Raw genomic sequence first — 24,164 nt, 5'->3', positions numbered from 1 at the left:
GAACCGTGAAGGTCAGCTAGACAAGTTGACCTTCACGAATTAATACAACCTGGATGAATAAGAACCTACGTGGACAAACCAGAGTTTATAACATTTTATAAAAAGATAGTATCGTGTAATGAAAAAGATGAAATAACTGAGCAAAGCTGGGCCAGTCTGATGAGGCAGGACTGAAAAGAGAGTGCTGTCTTCATAAGACCTGAGAAACGAATGTCTGCTACCTTCATTATCTTGTGACCGTTCACGGACACTTGGCGAGGACTTGCAAGACCCTGGAGAGCCAGGATCAGGGCCAGATTCATGTGGTGAGCAGGACGGTAACAGTCCCAGGTTAGCTGGTCCTACACCTTTTATGTTGGTCCGAATTTAAATTGAAAGAATCAAATGAACACCTTTGGCGTGACCTCATTGCCGCTGATCACCCGACACTCCTGCCGCACTGAGCCGAACAACAACAGAGCATCCATTTACCCCGCGATGTCTTTCAAACCACAATCAATACGCGACATCAGCCCGCCGCCATCGCTGTGACCTTGGCCCGTGTTTGCATGAGCTGTCAATCAGTTTTTGGGATCGATAACAAATGGCAACCTGTCGTTTTGGCCTGGCGCGGCCTGGAATGGGCCAGCTTTGCTGCTTAAGGTTGATATTCAAGCATCGCATCGCCCGACGGTGACTAGAGCGACGCTTGTTTACAGAAACAGCCAATAATTTCAGCCAGATACCAAATGATAAAAATCTAGAAAGGGTCTGAACAGTGGAACATGTCCTCAGCGTACAGAACCTTCTTCTGTTTGAGCACTACACTACTTGGCAGACAAATCCAAGCAAGTCATCTATATTTAATTAATGGCAGACTATTTTAGGGGTGCATGTGCCCTTGTAGTGGCAGGACGGGCTGGGAGAGGGTGACACCGAGACACACATAAACACAACAAACACTAAAATGGCTGCATTGTTTGCTGAGGCATGAAACATAATAAAATGTGTTCCACTCATTGATTGAGACAGAGGTAAATTAAGGTCTGGGAGCAGGAGGACTGGGTACAGCCAGGAAAGGAGCGTGACTTTATGTGGCAGACGGGAATATGTGAAATTAAAAGCGAGCCGGCGCTGCTTTCACTCAGTGGCATCAAAACAGCCTGAAAGCGTCCCGTACCGGCACGCACGGACTCATCCCGGCTACTAAAAATAACCACGTGTGAAAAATCTGTTTATTTCATACGCTTGCACTTCCCCAGAGCCACGCAGCAGCCCGGGTCCACGCCTCCCTCAGGCCTGTCCTTGCATTTTAGCCGTGACCTACATTTGATCCCTCCCTGCAGGACACGGTTGGACTCCACTTGGGTGCTGCTGGGTTCGTGGCCCAGATCCAGGGTGTCCCTGGCGACTCCTCCGCCGGCTCTGGGTCGAAGACGTGGCGTTGGGTTCACCCTCTTCGGTACGTCACCGTCTTGTCTGAACCTCACGGATTTCTTGATTTGCAAAGCTGCCAGCGATCCAGACTCCACCACCTCTTTCATGTTCGTACCGGGTTTCTTCCTCTTTTTGCGGACTCCGAAACAGGAACAGAGCTTCAGAGACAGGAGGCTGTACATGGCGGTCTGGCTGCTTCAGGACCGGCGTCGGGACAGCCTTGAGCTTCACTGTGGGACCAGTTAAAGCAGTTACCTCTACAATTCTTCCTCTTGCATTTACAAGAGAGCATAAGCCGACTTCAGTGGTGATCCTGTCTGTTATGTGATGAGCATAAAGGCGCAGTGGTAAAGCCCCACGATGTGGCGAAAACAAAGGAAGAAGCGTTTCCTTGCTTCCATCTGGGAAAGTGACCCGGTTTGTAACCAAGAACTCCAAAGACCTGTGGCGTATGCTAAAATGGCTCCACCCAAAGCCGACTTCTTTCAAGCAGCCAGAGACAATGTACACAGACAGATATGCTGATTAGTTCATGGAGATTACGGAGAGGAGGGCCCGGAGGGTGTTGAAAGTAACAGCAGCTGGAAAATAGTGACTTTGTCGTCGCCCGGAACTGAAAATGTTCATCGGGAAAACACAATTAAAAGATCTAATCCATCACTGCATCAGGTCAGACGACGTAACGGCAACAACAGATTAGATTGGGAAGGTGGATCCCTGGCGTTGGCGCGTGCCTAATCTGAATCGTCACACAGATTTTGGGATTGTGAGCAAACGGCAGCTCTTTCTGTCAGCGGCGTTCCCATTTTTATTTTACGGCAGGTGTAAAGGACAAGTCTCATACTGAGTCTGTTGGCTCGTTTATCCGGCAATTATTTATTACGTGAGGGCAAGAGATGATAAACGTGTTCATCTGGCTCTTAGGAAAACACAGGTAGTCAAACACTGGGACACTTGGTCATGTGACACAAACGCCTACAAAAACGCTCCGTTTATTTAATTTTTTAAGAAAGAAAATGGTTGAATAATAGATACACAAGCTCAGGACACTGATATTCAGTCAGAGGATCTCAATAATCTGGTTCCCACGACACGCGTCAACAGACAGGAGCCAAAACTGAACTCAAACCTAAATTCTCTACTGGATACAACGATTTTAATATAAGTGACTTTCATATCAGCCATTTTTGAGTTTGAATTGTTACATCAAAGTTCTATACATCACATCTATACTCTTTGTTAGGTGAAAGATTTTCTAATCAAGTCAAAGGTAATTACCGTTATTACAAACTACTTAAAGCCATGTAAAGGACGTATTTAAAACATCTACAGACACACACTGATGAGAGTGAAACTGAAAAGCGGGCCACCAGATCGACCATGATTTCTAATTGTTCCATTTACAGGCAGCTATTCTCACTCCATCGGTGCGGGAGTTATTTGACAAAACACATTTTAAGTCACTTTTGTGGCATCTTTCCTGACTTTACCTTGATGCTGCACATGAATTGATGGCCAATAATGTTAAAAGCACAAAAACAGCGCGGTTTGACTGGAGAATGACTCCAGAAATTCCACGAAATTACAGAGTGAATCCTGCCAAAACACCAAACCCAATTAAATTTCTCCGGTGCCGATGATGTAATCTTGTCAGGTGACCTACTAGTTTACGTGCCTAAACAGATATAATCAAGCGAAGGTAAATAGTTTCAGCATATGCAGGTAATAGCACCATACATAGTATAGTGATTACACATTTATAAATGCAGAGAAGATGCTGAGATTTCATCACAGATGTCCACTTTGAGATTTGCACTGTTTCTGTTAGCAGCAGTTAGCCTGAATCCACAGGTCAGCAGGCTAAAAGCTAATGTTGCCTCTCACCAGTGAAGTTTCCTAGCCTGGAGTCTCCAGAGCAGCCTGGCGTCACTCGCCTGAGTGACAGCCCGTTGAAAAGCAGCACACTCAGGAACCATTTGAGGAACCTCAAAAGGAAGAGCATTTGAAATGTGTAGCTGATATACGTTACACTGCTGGACCTTTGTTTTGAACTATTCTGTGAAACACAAAAATGGAGGCAACGGTAGGGGAGAACACAAAGGAATGCAACATTTCCTTTTACTGCCGTTTGCAGGCTTCCTTTCCAAAAGAATAAAACTGGATCAGTCAACAGACTGTCCAACCATTTACCCATTCATCTTGGAACAAGGGATATCTTTGTTGTGCAAGTTAATGTCAAATTACGACATGAAATTAAATATGATGCCTTAAATTAAAGGCAGGTCCTGCCGGGGATCGAATCAGCCTGCACAATGTTTTCAACCACTTTGTAAAACATTCCATCTGTGCTGTCTGTTATCCTACATTTATGACCAGACTTGATTTGATTTCCTGAATCACTGCTGCCATGCTAATCCATGCTAAGCTAGCTGTCTGTCCAGCTTTTCCATTGAGACATTAAGGTGGGTTTTTCATGCATCATTTTGGTCACGTCTGTAGACAAACACGGTCACAGGACAGCGGAACCTAAACACATCCATCAAGCCTCCTCGCCACTGTGGGACTGCCGGTGAAATAGATGCACACAGACAGACAGACAGACAGACGCACACACACACACACACACACACACACACACACACACACACAATGCAAGAGGGGGTGACAAGCTGAGTGGGGTTTGTCAGCTCAGCAGGGGGATGGAGCCATCTGTCTCAGTAAAGGGTTAATCCATCCAAAAGCACAGGCCGCAGATTCCAGCATTTTCCAACATATTTTAGTCCTCAAATTTCAAGCAACACTCTGGCTTAGCTTGTTTCATTTTCCTCTTTTTGGTTTTGAGGGGAGGGGTTGTTGTCTGTGCCATCCAGCCTAACATGCAGCCCAGTCATTGTATATGATTCTTGATCCCCCAAAAGCTCAACAGTCCCCCCCCCCACACCGATCTGCCACGGACTGAAACCACGATGAGGCTTGTTGTCTGCCCCCAATGACTGGGTATAGATACCTTAGATTTGAGCTGGAGAGATTTGGAAAGGGTGGGTGTGTGTGGGGGGGATGTAACTGCCGTTTGGCTGGAAAAGACTGGCTGTGACGAGACGATGCATGCATGCAGCCGTGCATGCCTGCACACGCGCGTGCACGCGCACGCCAATCAGATCAAAACAGGCCTTTTTGTGGACCGGTGATGGGTCTCCGTTTCTTTCCGCTCATAAATGCTTTCAGTTAGACATGGACAGAGGGGACGGGAGACATTAGAATGAGACACAAAAAACCTGAAGGGCTAGTAGAGCGGTGTGAAGCTAAATCAACCAGAACCTTGCCCCCCCACACACACACACATGCAGCCAGCCATTGTCTTTTTATTCAAGGAACCAGAAAAAGGCACCACAGGCCTCCTACAGCAACATGATAAGAAAAGAGCTTTTAGAATGATAAGTGGGAAGGTGGATGGGGGGCTAAAGGGGGCATCCAGGCATGAGAGCGAGCAAGCTAAACAGACGGAAAGAAAGAGGGGATGTGGTAAGCTAACCATGCCTCTCTACAAACCTCCTGTTACAGAGACAGACAGACAGAGAGACAGACAGAGGTAATGGCTTCCAACGAGATAAAGCAAGTCAACAGATCTCACATTAGAATGCACACTGTACACACACACACACACACACACACACACACACACACACACACACACCAGCTGGGTGACAGTCTGCACACACTCAGCCGTCAGAGCAGGCGACAGAAAAGCACAGGCAGACACAGGCGTACCTGAGTCAGACACAGACGTACACACAGCTTCCGTTTGACCACAACACATCAGCCTCCATTACTGCCAGCGAGCTGCCTCCGTCTCCCTCGCTCGGCTCCTGATGCCTTCCGCCTGGTGCACAGCCATCCCCGCCGCCTGCCTCTCCATCTCCATCTCCCTCATCCCAACCCCCAATCATTAAATCACGGCACTCCTCAGCCCCTTCTTGGAATGAAACAGAAAAATACCTCAGTCAGGCAGGCTGCGACGGAGGCTCTGCTCCAGCCCCTCCAGTCCACAGAAACCAACACCGCGAGGATAAATCCAATAAGGTGTGGATGAGTGGGGGGGGGCAGTGCAGATTCACATTTCCTTCTTCCCACCCTCCCCTTCCTGCCGTCTTGAGTCTGTCCTCTGTCCAGCTTTGGCTTTGTGATGCTAAGCTAATGGGAGCCAGGCTAAGCAGCATCCACACACTGGGTTATAATGCGCTTGGTCTCATACCCACACACACCAATGTAAAGCCCCCCCTTCTCTCTCTCTCTCTCTCTCTGACTGATCCCGTCTCCAGTCTCGCAGGCACCCACATGCACCCGCCCACCTCCCACCACACCGTCGCTCTCTCATTCCTTTCTTTTATATTGCTTCGTCTTGTTTACTCTCTTCTTCTGAGGAAAACCCACCAGATCTTCCCCTCTCAAAGCCAAAAAAAAAAAAAAAAGCAGACACACACAAGCTCTGGTAATTTACCACAAATATTAGAAAGCAGCATATGGACAGGACAGGAGTGGGGGGAGGACGTCTGGTGCGGTGATGGTCTAAAATCTGGACTGGCAACAGAAATAAACAGGGCTGACTTGTGCGTGTGTTAAACAAGTGTATCAAAGAGAATCATGTGCATAATTCATGTCTTGTGCAGAGCAGGGTCAGTAATTTAAGTTATTGAAACCCAAACGGCCAAATGATGATCTTGATGGGGCATTTATTCACCACACAGAGCAGCAATAACAGTGTATACTCAGAATTCATCTAGCGGTCCAAACTCTTCTGTTCAGCTGAAACTGGGGGATGTTGTCACTTAATCTGCATAAAGCCGGTCGATAGGTGCCATAAAACACGTGGTTTATATTAACGAGGCACAAAAGGGGCAGGAAACGGGGATTTCTTTCTTACACTAATAATTCAAATAACAACGACAAGTTGAGGGAGAGATTCAATTTAATTTTTCTTTGACTTTAAGTGTAAATAGAGCAGTCCTAATCTGTGCTCATCTAGAAAGCAGACCGATGAAGCTAATGAAGCTGCCTGTGTGAAAGTGACACCTGGAGCCAGCAAACAGTTGGATCTTTATTCTTGGGTCACAAAAAGAGCTAAAAACTGCCTCCTGGTAACGCAGGAAAATCATTTCCCGATAAATTACTCCAGAACGTGTAAAAGCGCATCCCTGGGTAATCTGTGTCAAACAGATGACACAAACCTCAAGGGCACCTGAAGCTCCCTTCAGACTCCGCTTGTTGTTTTCCTCCTCTTGGTGAGCCACCTTCCGCCTTTCAGGAATGCCAGAGTGTGACAGAATTTCTTTTGTTTGGGTTACACGATGCGATGACATCAGTGTATGTGATCGTTCCCTCAGAACGGCGGTTCTGGTCGACACAGAAGGAAACCGCAGCGGAGATGAAACTACAGCGTCCTACACGACCAAGTCTCGTGTGCACATGCCCTATGTTATGCTAACTCAGAAGGTAAAGCCAGCATTAGTGTGAGGGCGTGTGCGTCTCTAGATCCACTCCCTCCCATCCCCCGTCCTCTCCCACCCAAACTCCACCCCACCCCCATCCCCATGCCCACGGCTCTAGCCTCTGAGCTGTCCTCTTAGCCTATATGTGGGTCGCCCAATCATTCGCGCGGCTAGTCCAGCGGTTCATCACACACAGACGTGACGACCAAGCACGGCCAAACTCGCTCATTTGGGAGGCAAACGCCAGGTCATCAGCATCACAGCCGCAGCAAAAAATAAAGCTACTTGCCTCGAGGCAGGAGCAACAAGATCCCCCTTATCGAGGCTCGGAGACGAGAACGCCGAGCTGTAAATCAGGCGCTAAACAAACAAAGCGGCCGCCGCTGCTTCCTCCTACTGCTCCGAACAACTGCATGGGAAAATGAGAGAGTAGCGGAGCAGCAGCAGACTTGTGAGGACAAGAGGCAATGGTGTCATGAGTGAAGGGTGGGTGGGGGTGGGTATAATGGGAGATTGCTGAACACGTGAGAAGAATGACCACAGGAGAGGCTGGTGGACAGCGCGGCAGATGGGGCAGGGTGAGGGTGCCGCCATCAACTTTGAACAGGGAGGAACGGCCTTTAGGGAGACTTTATGGAGGAGGCGAGTTAATGACGGACGGACAGTGACCTGGAAGTTAATCAGGTCTGGTGTCTATTCTATCGTATCCTCACCTGTGATGCAAGGTGAAAGTGAAATTAGCGGAGTCCAGGAGTGAGCTCTGCAGCCAACAAATGCCTAAATCAGTCATATAGCGCGTATAGTCTGCTAGCTCACTGCTAAATTAATGAAAACGTCTGTCAACAATGCCATCAGATACAACCACAACCATGTCTATATGGAAGTCTTATGAAAGTTACACTTGTGGTCATTTTTGCAGCAGTTTAATGCTCAAACCTTTGAATATTATGTACAAACGCCAACTAGCAAGACATGATTGAGCTAATATTTAGGGAACGCTGGAGAGTTTCGCCAACACTGAAAACCATCTCTAAGATGCAGCGTTCCAGTGCGAAGGTCAGATTCAAGTGAAAAAACACACACCAAATCAGGGTATGGCCCTTAATGGCTATAAATCTTACAATCTGAACAAGTTTAAGGTGTGTATATTTATAACAACAGAAATGTAAAAGAGAAATGGCACCTCACTGGATCAGTAAGTCATCATGTAAGAACATGCCAGAAGATGAGCTAAAGAGGAAATGCAGTGTGATGGCGATGGACTCACAAGGCACGGCGTGGCGGTAGAGGTTGTCTCGGATGGTCTGCTGCAGCTCATGATCAGGCGAGGATTTCTGGAAGCGCTGGCTCAGGTAATGCTTCAGGTCTTTGTTCAGCTTACTTCCTGTCATTGTGGACATGAGAAAGAGCGCGCGTTATTAAACTTCCAAATGCTAAAACTCATTTGCACCCAGTTAAACGGCGGCACAGTGTGACTCCGTCAAATCAAAGTTTATCCCATGACAACAGTTAGGCTAGATGCTGTGTGCATAGCTGTGAATGATACACTTGCCATTGTCACTCAGAGGGGTAGCTGGCTACAGGCTCTCCTTCTCCAACCAAACGGGGTTAGCCAAAACCAAGACTGTTAGCACTCGGCTAGAACTGTGAATCAGCCCTCCCACCGCTACGCCATCTGGACTTTAGACACATATTAGACTACTGAAGGGCTGCGCGGCTGGCAAATGTCTGCATGTGTGTACTTACTGCTGAATGTGTGTGTGTGTGTGTGTGTGTGTGTGTGTGTTGTGTGTGTGTGTGTGTGTGTGCGCGAGGCCATTAGAGCAAATTTCCACATTACGGGAAGAGCTATGTGTACAAACACGGCACAAACAATATGACAACATACGAGAAGAAAAAAAGGAAAAATGCACCGTGTCCCACAAACTGGAATTTATATGATGAATATGACTTTGTGTTAAATTTATTAATAATTCTGCTTTGGGTAACACCAAACACTTTAACAGTCTATATTAGCACCTGTCCAATTATTTAATATCCATACATACATCTCATGTCTGCACGGCTGCTGAAACCATTTTTAGTTGTCCTGGGCAAACAACCAGCCATAAAAGGCCCTGGTTCCTGTTTCCATGGAAACTGTGTTTATGTGTGTGTCTCCATGTGTATGTGTGTGAGTTGAATAAGATGAGCGATATCGTACGCAAACTACAGAAGATGTTTCTGCACCGGCTGTGAATCCCAATATGCAGCTCACAGAAATGACACCAGCGCAGGTGAATTAACCGGTTCTTAACCTGCCACCAGTCTGGTGCCGGCAGGTGACGGACGAGTGGACGGGTGGACGGGTGGACAGTCGAGTCAAAAATGAGTGATTCGTGCAAGCATTACCACAAAGGTGTGCGTTCGCCTCGCTAACATAGAGCCACAAACGATGGGGCAATTTCACCCTCGACCCAAAGACCAGACTATCTGCAATATTGATGAGGCAAATCTTGTTTGGCACAGAGGCACATCAGCGACACGAGAGCCTTTAAGGAGGAGGACCTCTGGCCCCTCGGAGAGCTGCTGCACCTACGTCTAGACGGAGTTGGCATGAGCTACAACTCACCTACGCTCAGCTGCAGGATTTAAGAGGCTGAATAAACCGAGAACACGGGCCTCCTTCCTCACAGTCCATCTCTCTGACCTGGGAAATGAATTATTACTGGGAGTGAATAGTGGGAATCCCACTGGGTGGTTTTCAGCTGTGAGTGACTCTTTGCAGGTGATCACAGCAGCACAGACGCATGTAAAAGTAGGGCGACGTCAGTGGCTGTTACACTGCGCCTGCGTCCTCCACTGGCTTTAACGTCCTGGGTCCAACCCATGCGAGCAGTCTGGTGCCAAGGCAATAATATCTTACTTCCTGTTTCCTTTCCACCAAATTTCCTGTCTTTTCCACCATTATTTCAAAACGGCTGAATATTTCCAAACTGCTATTCCTGAGTGCGAGCGTGGAATCCATGTGCAGAATCCAGACTTTTGGGTTGGTGAAAAACCTGGAAGCAAATTTGATTTCAGCGCTTGTCTAGTTTTACTGGCCTACCTGCAGTCATGGCGTCTCATTTCCATCTAAGCCTTTAAGGCAGCTTCCTTTAATCAGGGTCAAACCAGTTAGCGCCATTAGCTAATTAATTGATAGAGTGGTGTCTCATGCTGTTCTGAGTAATGCTGACGTAACGGACGGCGAACTAATCCATCAGTTTTCTGGCATCTGCTGATGTCAAAAGCAACATAAAGTAGGCAGGTTTGGTTAACCACCCCCCCAAAAGAGACCCCCCTGCAAAGATAATCAGGAGAGACATATCCTTCAATGAAACACCTGGAACAGATCTCCAAGCAACTGAAACGAGCAAGATTCTGAGAGACGCACGATCCTGGAAGGAAGGGAGGCTCCGCCAGGCTTAACACAAACCAGAGGGGGAGTCGCGGCTAACGAGGACGCCGATGAGAGTCGGGCAGAACATCAAAAGAAAGCGCCACAACTTTCCAGGCTTCTCCCGCTGAGGTCACCCCCACACCCCTCCGCTCTGATCAGCCGGCCCGCTCGGATCCGCGGGGCCAGACGCGGCACCAGCCTGAACCTCTGTTGACAGCCCACATCTGCATCCACAGCCTGACAAATACAGCCTGACGTCACTGACGCTCGATCCCCCAGCTCACGGAGGTGAAGGAAGGGCCCGGCTGCTCTCTGCTGATCTAGAACACGGAGGTAAAGGAAGGGCCCGGCTGCTCTCTGCTGATCTAGAACACGGAGGTAAAGGAAGGGCCCGGCCGCTCTCTGCTGATCTAGAACACGGAGGTGAAGGAAGGGCCCGGCTGCTCTCTGCTGATCTAGAACACGGAGGTGAAGGAAGGGCCCGGCTGCTCTCTGCTGATCTAGAACACGGAGGTGAAGGAAGGGCCCGGCTGCTCTCTGCTGATCATCGAATGTGTTGCTGAAAAATAGCTGAGGGTGTCGCTTGGAGACCTGGACGAAGGCCAAAATCTACACTTCCTTCCTCTAAATTACATTTACTGGAGCCGGTTCTGAGAGAATAGTACGCCGTGATTTTACTGTCCATAACTTCAGTTATTATGTGTTTTTACCTGATTAATAAAATACAAGTGTCTATTTAGAGCACATCGAAGGCAGTACCAGAGGCCTCACGCTACGAGACGGCTCCTGTTTACTTCTCCTGTTTACTTCAGGTCAGTCTTTTGTCTGTCGTGCAGTCAGTCGGTGGTGATCATGATGTAACTTTGCGCGGGCAGGCTCGGTAATTCTCAGCCTTCGTCTCAGCGCCAGAAGAGTGAGAGCGCAGAAAAGCCAGTCATATGCCGTAACGCCAGCCTGTTTTACGCTGAGCCAAGCCAGATTTGGCAGCGCCGCCATCTTTGGCTGCCTATTGTATCGCCGCACAATGCAACAAGCAACCTGGCAAAGAGAGCAATAAACATTTGTTTCAACGTCTCTCCAACTGGGTTTTTAAACAGCAACAGACATATTTTTTGGGGCTACAATGACAAGAAAAGAAAGATTTTCTTTAATTCGGTTGTCAAACCCGAGACACACCCAACACATATAGTTTTAACATACTTAAAGACAGTGGCTGTCTGAGGTCATGGGCTCTATAATCAACTGTTAAGTGAGCACGCCATCCTACGCTCTAATTAATCAGTTAATCAGGGTTAATCACCATTTAATTGGCTCAACAGCAGCAGCTATTTACTGTACAGTTAACATGTTCATCAATTGCAGCTTAACCATATGTCAGTGATTACAGGCGCGTGGAGGGAAGTCAAAGGGTGACCAGTGGAACCGCGGACCAGAGCGCCGGTCTTATTCTCTATCCAGGACCACAAGCCAACAAATGACCTGCGGTCAGGACTTCATTCTTGTTTTACAACCTCTTCAGGAAGACAGGAACAACCAGATCTATAGCCAGTCAAAAGGATGCAGAGAACACCAATATGTCTCATTAAGAAGTGAGAGTGTGTGTGTGTGTGTGTGTGTGTGTGTGTGTGTGTGTGTGTGTGTGTGTGTCTCAACACTACCTTCCTATGTTCCTGTTAAAAGCAACTTGCACGCCACTGGGAGGGCTCTGTATCCATGGCAACAGCTGCCAGATGAGACTGTGGTGAAGGCGGTGATGGAGGCAGCCATCCAGAGTCTGCTGCCCCCCTCTGGATTGACCGTTTATTACAACAACAAAGGGCAAATCCTCGGTGAGAACTAATGGAACCTGCACTTTAGATTAGATGAAAGGTCTGTTGGATTAGGAGTTGTTTGGCTGCAGGGACAATAATGTGTAGGGTAATTGAAGCTCACTCTATTATTCAGATATTTAGCTAAGATGCTTTAAAAAACAACTTTGTAAGGATTTAAATCAACTGTAACCATGTGATTTTGGAGATATACCGGTACTCAAAGAAACTGTGGCAATGCACAAGTGACAGATCCTGGTTTAGCCCAGCACAACACACCACATTTGTAGTCCTTGGAATTCTGCTTCTCTCCAAATCAAAACCGTGGCGAAAAAAAAGCTAGATTTAAGGCGTGCGCTGGGGCTGTTTACAACACTCCAGATTGCTTCCATTGATTGTTGTCTTCTGCGCGGGGAAAAAGAAATCCCCAGAGGTTTCATTTCAGCACGTAAAGCGTCCAGAGGGCCTCTTTCGAGGCATCAATTTTAATGACGCAGGCTGACAGTGACTGAAGAGTAGTGGCGAGCGTGCGTATGCACGTGTGCGGTAGATGGGGTATGAAGTTGTAAAGCCCCAATATTTACACAACACAAGCACCTGTCCAATTTGACAAACGCCAGCCTCCGCTCGCCAAGGACTCCGACGCATCAAAGACCTAAACAGCAGCAGCTGGATTTATGCAGGAGTTCTACATGCGGCACGTGTGGCCGGGACTGACGGCGTCCCCAGAGACAGATGTGATTAAGAGGTTCCATCAATCATTTACATGCAGCACGGCGTAGTGAATCCTGTAGCCTGGCAAACAGACAACAAAAACACAAAACTAATAAAGTCACGGCTAAATTAAAGCTCTCCATCCTCCAAAACCCAATCTGCTTCTAATGCCGAGATCAGATAATGATGTCGGAGCACCTTTATTTGGCTTATCCAGACCAATGAGAGTGATATCATCCCCGAACAGGCTAGCTGATTAGCTCTGAGATTTAAAACAGGTCCCTGGGCAGAGAGGACAAATCAGCACTTTTTATCTGCAGCGGAAACGATGGTTATCTTCTGTGAGGGAATAATGAAAAGACTTTTAATTAGAAAGGAGAGACTGGGCAGGAAGTGTAAAGGAGTGGCGTGTTTATAGTCAGAAGGTGGTGAAGCACTCAGGTTACAGTTCACAGGGTGTCGCTGAGCTCCTCTGTGTTGCCTGGCAGCAGAAAGAAGAGATGTCGGAACAAATTTTACCATAAATATAGTAGCCGGGCGGCCCGCCTAAATAAAAAAGGGCTGAATTGTAAAATGCATTTACAACGTGACGCGATAGCCGCCCGTGTGATTTAAAATACCACATACAGGAAGTTAATGAATGCAAACAGAGGAACATGCAGGGCTCCTTGAAAAGGTCAAGTTGAAAACAACAGTCAAAATAATATTCAATCCAGACTCAAACAGTAACAAAGCAGGTTCTCAGCTATAAATCAGCAAAGAGCGGCCGACACTATGAACACAACATTTGCAGCTTTATTAGGTCTTCCAACTGGTAAGATGAATTACCATAATATCATCTGTCGGCTCTCCGCCCCGATTCAATTTCACAGCAAGATAAATGAGCCACTGCTGGGTGTAATCAGAGGCAGTGTGCTGTCTCCCCAGGCCCACTGTGGGTGAGCGGAACCCTGACAGACCAACCGCTGGCCGTGGCCAGGCTGAGGGGCCAGCAGAGGGCTGCACACGGGCAGCAAATACCACATACAACACCTCCAGAAAGGCCCAAATCCCATGAAAACTGTGGCAGCAGATTCTGGCAGCGGTGGTGTTCTGGTATAATGGAGACAGAGAGCGTGCGTGATGCACACGTCTGCTGTCAGGTTAGAATAGAAACCGAGTCTTCATCACACGCTTCCTGGACTGTAATTGGCCACATGGGGAAGAGTCATGTGTCGTTGCAGAGCTGATCTGACTGACTCTGCCACCAGGGGGCGCGTATCACTCATGAACAGGAAATTACAGGCTTATTGTGGAAGAGGGGTAAATATTAGACCTCTTCATGTTCCGGGGTTGGTTTTTTTGGGGGTTTTTTTAAAACTTTTTTTTATTTATTTGTGTTTTCTGTCACAGGTTTGAGTGGATATAAACGTCAAAAGACATTTGACCACGATCAGAACAAAAGTGTCCTCATGATGCTTCAATATTTTCTGATCAACACTTGACGCAAATATTTGTTGTTCTTATATTTTCATCCATGTCTGTTCTGTCTCCGTCCTCGTACTTATGTAACTCTTCACTTCACCACTCATCCACCCGTTAAACTCTCATTCCTTCCTTCAACCACGCCGTCTGAGTGACAAACATCCACCTCTTGTCATCCGCTATAATCCATCTCTCCATCTCATCATTCATCCACTCGCCTGACTCTTTCCAGCCTGGAGAGAGCATGACTGACCCACTTTCTTGCGTTCTGCCTCTCGATCACACTGCTGACTCAAGGCACGCTCAACGCACCGTGTGAACGCACAAATGCACACGCCGCGTTGCAAATCTGAACGCAAACGCACGCTCGTGCTAATTTTAGCAGCGGGATGAGAAAGCACGCGCTACTACGCAAACACGTGAGAAGAGTGGGGAGAAAAATGGAAGAAAAACTCAGAAAGGACAATATTGATGCCTAATGTAAATGGTGTCATCAGCCCTCTGCCAGCCAATGGAGGTGAAGCACGTGACAGACGAAAGGAAAATATAAAACTAACAAATCAAACACACACTGGAACACACATAAGATGAGTATTTCAGAGTTGTGGGCTAATAGGGCAGCAGTCACTGTTGGTTAGCATCTGCAGTCGTTTCTGGGTCAGCATCAGGCAACGCTCATCCAGTAGCACACAGACCCACACACACACACATCATAGTGTATACACACGCACATTTTCAGCCAAGAGTGTGTGAGTGGAGCACAACCAGTGAAGATCACGCCTCAGATAAAATTAAAGGAGAGAGTTGCTCAGGTTGGCGCGGACCCAGATCTGAGCAGCAGGCCACCCGTCCTAATCCAGCACAGAGGTCCACTTCCAGAACGTGGTGACACACACCTCCCCACACATCTCCCCACACACCTCCCAACGCTCCCCGACAACCTGTTTATGAGATGAAGGAAAAAGGTCTGAATGACATTTTTGAATTGACGCATTTGCAGCACTGGAGGAGTGAAGGAGCAGAGCAGCAGCTAACAGAGTGCCAGTGTGCCAGGAGGGTGTCGCGGCCAGAGACGAGGCTGAGAGAGGAGCAGCCGGCGCTCCACCAGCTGGCCAACAGACTGAGCAGAAGATCAGCTGACAGGAACGGCAGCCAGTCATCGCTGTCAGCAGCTCACACTCGGCAACGGTGACGAGCTGCTCCAAACACGCTCGCGTAACGTGCACGCAGACCAGCACTGATGACCCTCATGGGTGTTTTGTCAATGGACAAGTTGTTGATGTGACTACAAGTTGTTGACAAGCATCTGGGCATCCGTCCTATCTATATTCTTCTCCTCCTCCTCAGCGGGAGGGCCTCCCACAAGAGTCTGGTCCTGCTGAAGGTTTGGCCCTGACTACGTGCAAGGTTCATGGTTTATTTGGATTTTTGCCTTGAGAAAAATCCCGGAATTACTAAAAGTATCGATCAAGAAAAGCAGCATTAAAATTGAACATATGCCAGAGGAAAAACAGCGTAACGACGTCCTAAAACATGCATGAGATATTGACCGAGGTGGAACAGGGAAAAGATCTGGAAAAGAGGGGAAATGAGGTGGTCTGGAAAGGAGGAAGTGGAGGCTGGAAAAGAAAAGGAGAGGATGGACAGGAGGAGGGGGACATGGATGCCTGGAAGGGTGCCAGGACAGGGGATGTGCCACAGATGTGCCCCTAAACACCCGGACAGAGAATGTGCTGAGTGGACACACACACACACACGCACACGCACACACACACTTGCAAAAGCTCTCACTGATCCGCTGAATGGACGAGACCACCCAAGCACCTTTTAGTAGAATCTGCATATCATCAGATCTTTGTCTGGAAGCTGGTGGATGTTCCAACTATTCTACACTTTCAGTAAACACTACATTTATTGGTCATTAGTGACTCTGGGGTATGAAGTAGTCCTTAAGAAGAGCAATAAAGAGAGTTGAGAAAAAGCACTCAACTTTGAAACATCTAAAAAAATAAGTGAAAACTGTTAAAAAGCTTTATAGGGGATTTTCCCTGTGAAATTTATTGCGCTGCCGTTTCGTGTTAGCATCTCTGACGGTCCTTTTCTCCACTGTACAGACTGGCTCCGCAGCGCGGCCGTGGATTTCTACAAAAATCAGGGGAAAGGGAAAATATTTTAAATGGTAACGGTGACAGGCTGCGTTTGCTTTGGAGCTCAGAGGATTGTCGGGGAAAAAAGCATCTCATATTTACACAGGCTATGCTAAATCTTCATCTAGCTTAAACCTTTTGGATCATGTGTGGTGCCGACGACTGTCCACCTGTCACATGCTATCTTCAGGAAACCTCCACACAAGCTTTTGCTTCCTCTACTTCACCGCTAATCACCTTTTTTGTGGACCAAACAAGACTAAATATGCTTTTTCATATTGTAAAATGGTCATTTTCATAGATGGGGAAACTCCACAGCTGATTGCCACAGCAAAGCTAAGATTCTAGCACTGAAAACAGGAAATTTAGAAAGACTTGCTGCTGCTCTTATATCCTTTTGATTACAGCTTTGTCTTCAGTCAGTCTATTTTAACCAATCACATCTTACACAGTCTAGGCCATCTAACCTGTCTGCTCCCTATAACCAAGCCTTTTAACCCCCATCCCATTAACCAGTCCACTGAGCTTATGTCAGGCGACAGAGCCAATTCAGCCTTTTGGACTAATCAATCCTTATATCTGGTGTATGCTAATCATTTTGCTAGCCTTAGCCTTCATAAATGAGTTAATGACCAATATTTGAAATGTTTAAAACCCTGCACACAAATGTCATATTTAATATATATAGGATGAACCTGTCACGTGCAGGTATTTAGATGCTGGGTGCCATCGATTGTTTTCACAGAAAGATCTTTAAACCTCTACGTAAATGCAAGAAAACACGCTAAAATAGAAATACAGCCCAAGTCAAACCAGGAGAATTGTTGAAAAGTTGAGATAGGAAGGTAAAAGAATGCTAATCTGAGTGACCACTGAAAATGAGCAGTTTGGCATCAATTATTACAAGTGTTCCATAAAGCAAGTCCAGCCTGCCAAGTACTTAGCTGGTCATTAGATGTGTTTGCTTCCAAGCTACATTGATTTTTGGTGAAAGGAGGCTTTTGTTTCCTCGTTTCACCATTAACAGGCCAGAGCCAGTGACAACGCTTCACACCACAGGAAAAGGGGAAAAGACACTGTCCTCTAAATTCAGGCTAGCTGACTCAGCTAAAAAGCATTTGACTGCATTTCTAATTAATTCACTTATTTATTTTTTAATGGTTGGTGTGCTTACAGCAGTGTTGTTATTGGGAGATAAAGACACGTTTTTGTTCAGGAAGAACATCAAGAAAGGTGCATCGGGTGTGAAACAATCTGAGGAAAGAGAAGGACAGATGCTGGGAGGATACGAGTCAGACAGAGGATGAAAAACTAAAGAATGTCAGGAAGGATGAGGGAGGAGACGGGTCTCACGGTTCTTCTCCTTCGCCGTCCTCCACGTACACCTGCAGCCTTTAATGGACGGATCAGAGATAAGAGAGAAAGAAAACAGGAGATTCATCCGTCTGCAAATGAGATCTTCGCTGTGCACTCCAGAGGTAAGAGGAAGTGAAGGACAGAAAGAGGCAACAAAGACGTGTCCCCCCTGAGCTCCCTCCATTACCAAGATTACACAGCCTCCTCGTCAGGTCTACAGTGGAAACAGATGCTAAAAGCACCGTCATCACGCACTTCTCAAAGTTTAAATCAGAGGAAGAAACACTTGGGTTTGAGGGCAAACACAGAGCTGCTTTCTTTTACGTGTTAACAACTTTCACCCGGGAGTGATTAAGGACAGAATTAGTGGTCCATTTAAATGCAAATGAGGTTCGACCAATGAGGAGTGAATGCAGTGAAGTGTGGTCTCTCAGTCCTGGAAGTTCTGCTTTTCATTCTGACGGATGTTCCCGATCACGCCTGAGATTTCTCTTGTCGCATCATCATGTTTTTACAAAAGAAATAAATAAACAATAGCGATAGCGTGCAACAGAATCAACATTACGCACAATTAGTCGCACCCTAATGCAGGTGGATGTGACTGACGCGTTGTGAGGACCAGTAGAGCGCAGCGAGATTGTGGACATCAGAACAATCTCTGCGCTGACCCGTCAGTCTTCCCCTAATGAACGAAGACAAGGGAACCGGCACGTTTGGCAGCGGTTGTGAGAATGCGAGGCCGACGAGCTACAGGCATGTAGGCAGCGATGACACGCCAGTGCAATATCGAGTCTGAGGATGGCAACAATTCAGAGTGGCTCCATGAGGATGCGTCCAAAAGTGGTCCAAAATTACACCCCGTGCGGTACTCCCTCAAATCTGTGGTAAATTCAAGCACGTGTCCGTGTGGGTGCTCATTTAAGCATGACGAACTTTGCTTTCCAGGTGACCGAGGACAGCGTCAGCGAGTGTCACTGAGGGGGGCTGATGGAGACTGACCGAGCGACTGATGGTCCTGCACCGTTACAAATGACCACAAATTACAAATAAACTGCAATTAGTCAACTTCGACATCCCCCAAACCAAAAATACTCTGCGACTAGCTGACCTAAAGCCGACACAAACCCCTGACCATCGTGCCTATCGACCATCCAAGCAGTTTAATATCTCACCACTTGGGTCGTGGGGGTGTGACGGTGTCCCGTAAGGGATTTATTGGGTGATATGAGAGAGACACCAAAAAAACTCCCACAAAACCTACTGGAGGATGAAGAGGGTGAAGAGATGTTGACCAGGGGGGGGGGGGTACAGCTGGGGTGGCACAAACCTTCCAAGGAGTTGAAACATGATTAAAGAGTTCTAAATCTTGTTCCAATACTCGTTAGGCGGCAGTCACAATTGGACATGCTACTAAAAGTCTTGTTGGCAGCTTTTCTATTGCTAACTGCTTCATACCAGAGTCCTCATAAAAGCATTAGCAAACAATTGAATGCATCTGTGTAGAGAGTCCTGTTGCGTAAAGCATTCAGAAACGACCCTTTAGTGTGTAACGCACAAGATCTGAGCATGCGAATATAGATTTGTACCATACGCTGATATATTGTTAATGGGAAAAAGGCCATTAATGCCATCATGCAGTGACATCAACAACATTTACAGCAAATTAAGATAAATGCATTTTCTTACGTGGCCTTAAGCACGAAACCACACTGATGTCGTTCTTTAAACTGCAGCCAAAGAAATAAAACTTTGGTTTGGCTACTTCCCCCGAAGCTCCATTAAGACAAACTACACTGTTAAAATGTGAGTCAGCGCTTGGTGCTGGACACACTCTATCATTTTTGTGCTAACGTTGCCGCCGCGAGGGCTCAGGGAGTTAAAAAGGTCATTGTGAATCATAAATAATTGTTCAATTCCAGCGTGTGATACAAACTGTCGTAAAATTGCCAAATGGTGGAAATTCCAGAAATTATGAAGACTGAAAAGACTGAAAAGACTGGCTACCCTGGACTACTTGATTAGCATCCTTATCGGTTTTATCACCTATTAAGTTCCCAGCTCAAAGAAGTCTAATGAGGTAAACAGTGGCATAAATGCAATTAGGGAAACAGCAACAGCGCAGACAGTAACTCTGTCCAAGATCTCCCGATGACCTTGTGATCGGACCCTTTAATAAAGACGATTATGGACCAGAGCCGAGGAGAACACACTGCTGAACTCGCTTCAAAGTAAATCTGGAGTCCCGCAAAGATTCGCACGGGTTATCGTTCCCGATCGTGAATCCGCCACACCAGCTGCTGTCCTGCTCATCCGTCTGCAGCGGGAATTCCAAACATTCCAACAAGGCGGGTCGTGACCGGGACTTGACCATCTCTGCCCTGCTGACTGCTCATCACCCCGCCCTCCCAAAGCAGACACTTAGTGAATCATTAAAGCGTGCGCTCCAGCTGACTGGTCCCATCAGTAACAGGACCCTGATAACAACTGAAGGGTTAGATTTTTTACTTGTGTTTGTTCCTGCGGACAGAACCACGTCTAAATCCCCGTCCAGAGCCGAGGAGGGCCACAGCTGAGTGGCAGGTCTCCAGCCTTTGTTACACGTCTGAAGCACCATGATTGTAACCATGACGACAAAAAACAACAGTACTTCAGTGGGAACATTAATGTCGAGCCTCTGATTTCAAGATCAGACAAGATCAGCAGGGGCTGCACCGTGTCGCAGGGTTTGCTCCACACTCAAAGGGGGAAACCTGCCCCTCACCTCAGCGTGACTAAAAGAGCCGAGCCGCTGCCAGAGCCGCAGCTGGAATAACAAGGCGCGCACTCACAATGTCACAGTCCACAAAAAGAATGCAGGGAAGCGCAGCAAAGCAAAAGGGCACGAGGCGTGTGCTTATGGGCCTTCACAGTTCAGGAGGCTGCTCTTCGCAATTTGTATTTAAGCCGACAGGAACGCCGTGGCGACGAGTCAGCAGGCTTTTCCTCAACAGGCCCCACATGCATTTTTCCAGGCTGCTCCCTTTATGTGGTCCAGGCCGACAGAAGCGCCACATGTTGCTGCAGATGCAGGACCACTGGGACAAAACCGCTGGCCAAACTCAACAACCCCTCCCCGATATGCAAAAATCACTTGTACGTGTTTTTTTTTTTTTTTCCTCTCCAGCGTAATTGTGGCGCTCGGGTTCGATTTCCCTCAGCATGTCAGCTGGTTTGTACTAAAACCTGTATGAGAGGCCTGCAGGTAGCTGGGAGTCTGCTCAAGCATGTAGACTTTCAAACACAGGCAGCCATTTGTCAGGCTGTCGGACTGATGAGGGTTTCACGGACGATCATGTCCCTCGCTTCAGAAGACAAAACCAAAGAATGATAATACACTCCAACCCACTTCTTTAAAGAAGTGACGGCCTGGGACCAGAGGAAACATCTGTTGTTTGCACAGCGATTTATTTGGGTTGTGAGAACCAGATAAAAAGGGGTTTGGATGGGCCGCAACAACGACACATCAAAGGCTACGAAGATAGGGAACCGAGCCTGAAACTGAAGTCAGCTCGTGCAGCACGGAGGCCGAAACCGGCTGCGTGTGGAATGATGACATCAGACCACCCACAATGCACCTCAACAGGTCCAGCCACATAAAAAGAATTCAGTCAGCACGCGTCTCATCAGAATCGTGCCCGCCCCGCCTTCCTTGATCTTCCCCGCTCTGTCAAAGTGGACCCAACTGGCCTCTTTCCATCAAAGCAGAGCTGGTCTGATTAGAAAGCCTCAGGTCAGGCCTGTCCTTTTGATGAAAACACACAAACTATATTAAAAACACAACTCTTTATTTAGGTGATTTGGGTTTGGCTCGTAAACACACCCGTGTCTTGTTGTGTTGGGTGAAACCCGTGGTTGTCAAAATCCATCACCAGGGGGCGAGGAACATGGCGGTATCGGCTCGGAAAAGGAGCACAGAAACTGTACATTTCATCACATTAATGTTTTTTTTTTTTGCTTTGAATGTCACACAGTTCCAGAACATAAACAGACATTTGCATGCTATTATTGCAGAGCTATGTAGAAAATAAAGTATGGATAATAAACTCCCTCTTCAGCCCATTCATCTCTTGGTGTTTTTGTTGGGGGAGTAGTCCGGGTTCAAAGGTGCCGGCCTGCTGTAAAACAGTGAATTATTCATCCGCTCCACGGCAGGTAGCCAGCCAGTTCTGGCCCTGGGACTTTTACTACGACGCTGCCCTCTCAGGTGCGACAGGAGCCCGGCGCAAATATTAAAATCACTTTTCTCGTAAAAGACTGATTTCAGCCGAGCAAATCCAAATGCTCCCGAACGGAGCGGCTGTGGTATTACCGGTAGATTCTAGGCAGGATCGGGGGTCGGCGTCCCTGGGGGAGGAGTGCACCGCATATGGTTGTGATTAAAACGGGGGTAGCTTAGCTTGACGTTTACATTAGTGGCGTTCCTGAGGGGCTGCGGAACGTTCTGTAGGGCTCAGCCAGCCGCGGCCGCTCGGTCCGCCGTGATTGAAAGTTTACGGAAAGCAAAGGAAGAAAAAGTTGAGATAAGAAGTCGAGGAATTCGATTTATCCATCTTCTGTAGCTCTGCTTCATCCTTTTATCATCCAAATGAGTCTCAGTGTTTCTACTACCTGATCTGGTTCACCTGCTACCCGTGGGAAAGGGTGAAACGGTGTCAACACCGCCACCGTTGCACGTGGGAAAGCAAAGAGAGCCGAGCACCCAGGAGCCCGGAGAGGACAGTGACCCAGGATAGAAGGACATGCCTGGGGGCAAGTACGCAAGAGGTTCAGGATCCTCCTCCAGAGGCGGGAACGTACACTTTCATCATTCACATGATCCAAAATGAATTATTGCCTCACGCCGACGATGACTGGACAACCGAAGGCCACGTAAACGCAGGAAAAAGCTGTACGATTATCCATCCTTCTGACCCCCGACTCAAAGCATTATGGGATGTAATAGGTCAACCAAAAGGGAGCTGCAGTAACCTGCTGGAAAGACGCATATCTCCACCTAGTGATGAAGAGGAGGAGTTCCCGTCAGCTATTCGACTCTGTTGCACATAAACGCACCCAAAGTCCATTTCTGAGCATCGCTCGTTTAAGCTGCGCATGTAAACGTAGCGAGTGATGTTATCAGAGTTCCTCCTAAGGCAGACGGGGGGGGGGAAATGATGGAAGGCTGGAGGAGAGCAAAGGGAGGAGAAGGGTGAGAGAGCGACATGCGAGAGAAGTGATTCCAGTCTGAACTCTGGAATGAATCTAAGGGGAGGGGAGGGGTGGCTGGAAAAGCCCCGCCAATTTTCTCCTCAGGGCTTTCAGTGTTCTGTAAGGCCGAGTCGACGCCCCAGGGCTGTTGGGTCTTTTTTGACAGTCGATTTCTTGTGTTCAATCACTAAAAGAACATGAAAAATATGAAAATTGTTAGCTGAAATGGGATAGGAGCGCCTGTGATGCTAAAAAGACCCTAATGAGATTCTGAGAGGCAGAAATAATGATTAGCATCATTTAGCTCCTTCATCTTCGTACGAATCAAACCATACGTCCAGGTTATAATCTAATCATTGGGTTACCCACTGGAACATAAACTGAGGTTAACAATCTTCGCTGACTTGTGTTCGGCCCACATGTCAGTCTGACTTAAACATCTTGTTATGCAGCTGAAGTTTTCTAGGACAGAAACGGGTCGGGCAGAGGCCAGATAAAAACATACATATACACGAAATCACCAAAAAAAGGGAAGGGGGGGGGGGGGGGGGATCACATCTATTCTTCTTTTCTTTGTCTGCTCCAAACCATCACAGTGGTGGACAGATGGGAATTGTGTGGCAGGTGTTGGATAACGTGTGTATAGGTTGAGCTACACTTGCAAAACAGTTGTAAGACGCTAAAGAAGTACCAGGATGCCCTGATGGACCAGCTGGAAAATGAGACCCGTTTCTGACGTGGGACGATGTTTCCGGAGAAAACTCAATCCAGGTCCTTGGTCGTCCTTATTAAACCACCTGTGGAAGCCGTGATCAGAATCTGAAGCCCGTCTGTGTTTGGAGTGGAAAAAGCTGTGCAGCAATGACCTTACTCGTGGCACACAATCATTTGGGTAGCAGTAAAAAGCTGTATTTAGACCACATGCAAACATGTTCCAGGCTTCGTGCACGGGCGGGCGTGCACGTGGATACACAAGGCCTTTGGTCAAGAGCCCAGAGACTCGGAGAACAAAGCAACACATTTTCCCTCTGCTCTGTTTTTACGACGAGGACCAAAGGTATGACATCATTTGTTTAAAACTACATTTAAATCTAACAAGTATTTTCCTGTGGAAACGTTAATGCCG

At 47.4% G+C, this 24,164-nt stretch overlaps 1 protein-coding gene across 10 annotated transcripts in view; it reads right to left on the bottom strand.

The window, feature by feature from the left end:
- magi1b (membrane associated guanylate kinase, WW and PDZ domain containing 1b) overlaps window positions 1-24,164 on the bottom strand; it is a 65,487-nt gene that overhangs the window by 32,869 nt on the left and 8,454 nt on the right. For 7 of the 10 annotated variants that reach the window (XM_057029287.1, XM_057029288.1, XM_057029291.1 and 4 more), the window contains exon 2: window positions 8,170-8,286. The exons of 1 other annotated variant lie outside the window; for it this stretch is intronic. In XM_057029287.1, the coding sequence (XP_056885267.1) occupies window positions 8,170-8,286 (117 nt within the window). Of the gene's footprint in view, window positions 1-5,184; window positions 5,323-5,412; window positions 5,680-8,169; window positions 8,287-24,164 lie in introns of those variants that run through there. 2 more of the 10 variants (XM_057029295.1, XM_057029294.1) reach the window with 2 other exon arrangements.

The sequence above is a fragment of the Takifugu flavidus genome, chromosome 4 (assembly GCF_003711565.1).
Source record: "Takifugu flavidus isolate HTHZ2018 chromosome 4, ASM371156v2, whole genome shotgun sequence".
Classification (NCBI taxonomy): domain Eukaryota; kingdom Metazoa; phylum Chordata; class Actinopteri; order Tetraodontiformes; family Tetraodontidae; genus Takifugu; species Takifugu flavidus.
The sequence above is the reverse complement of the archived record's forward strand: the minus strand, read 5'-3'. Positions and strand labels throughout refer to the sequence as shown.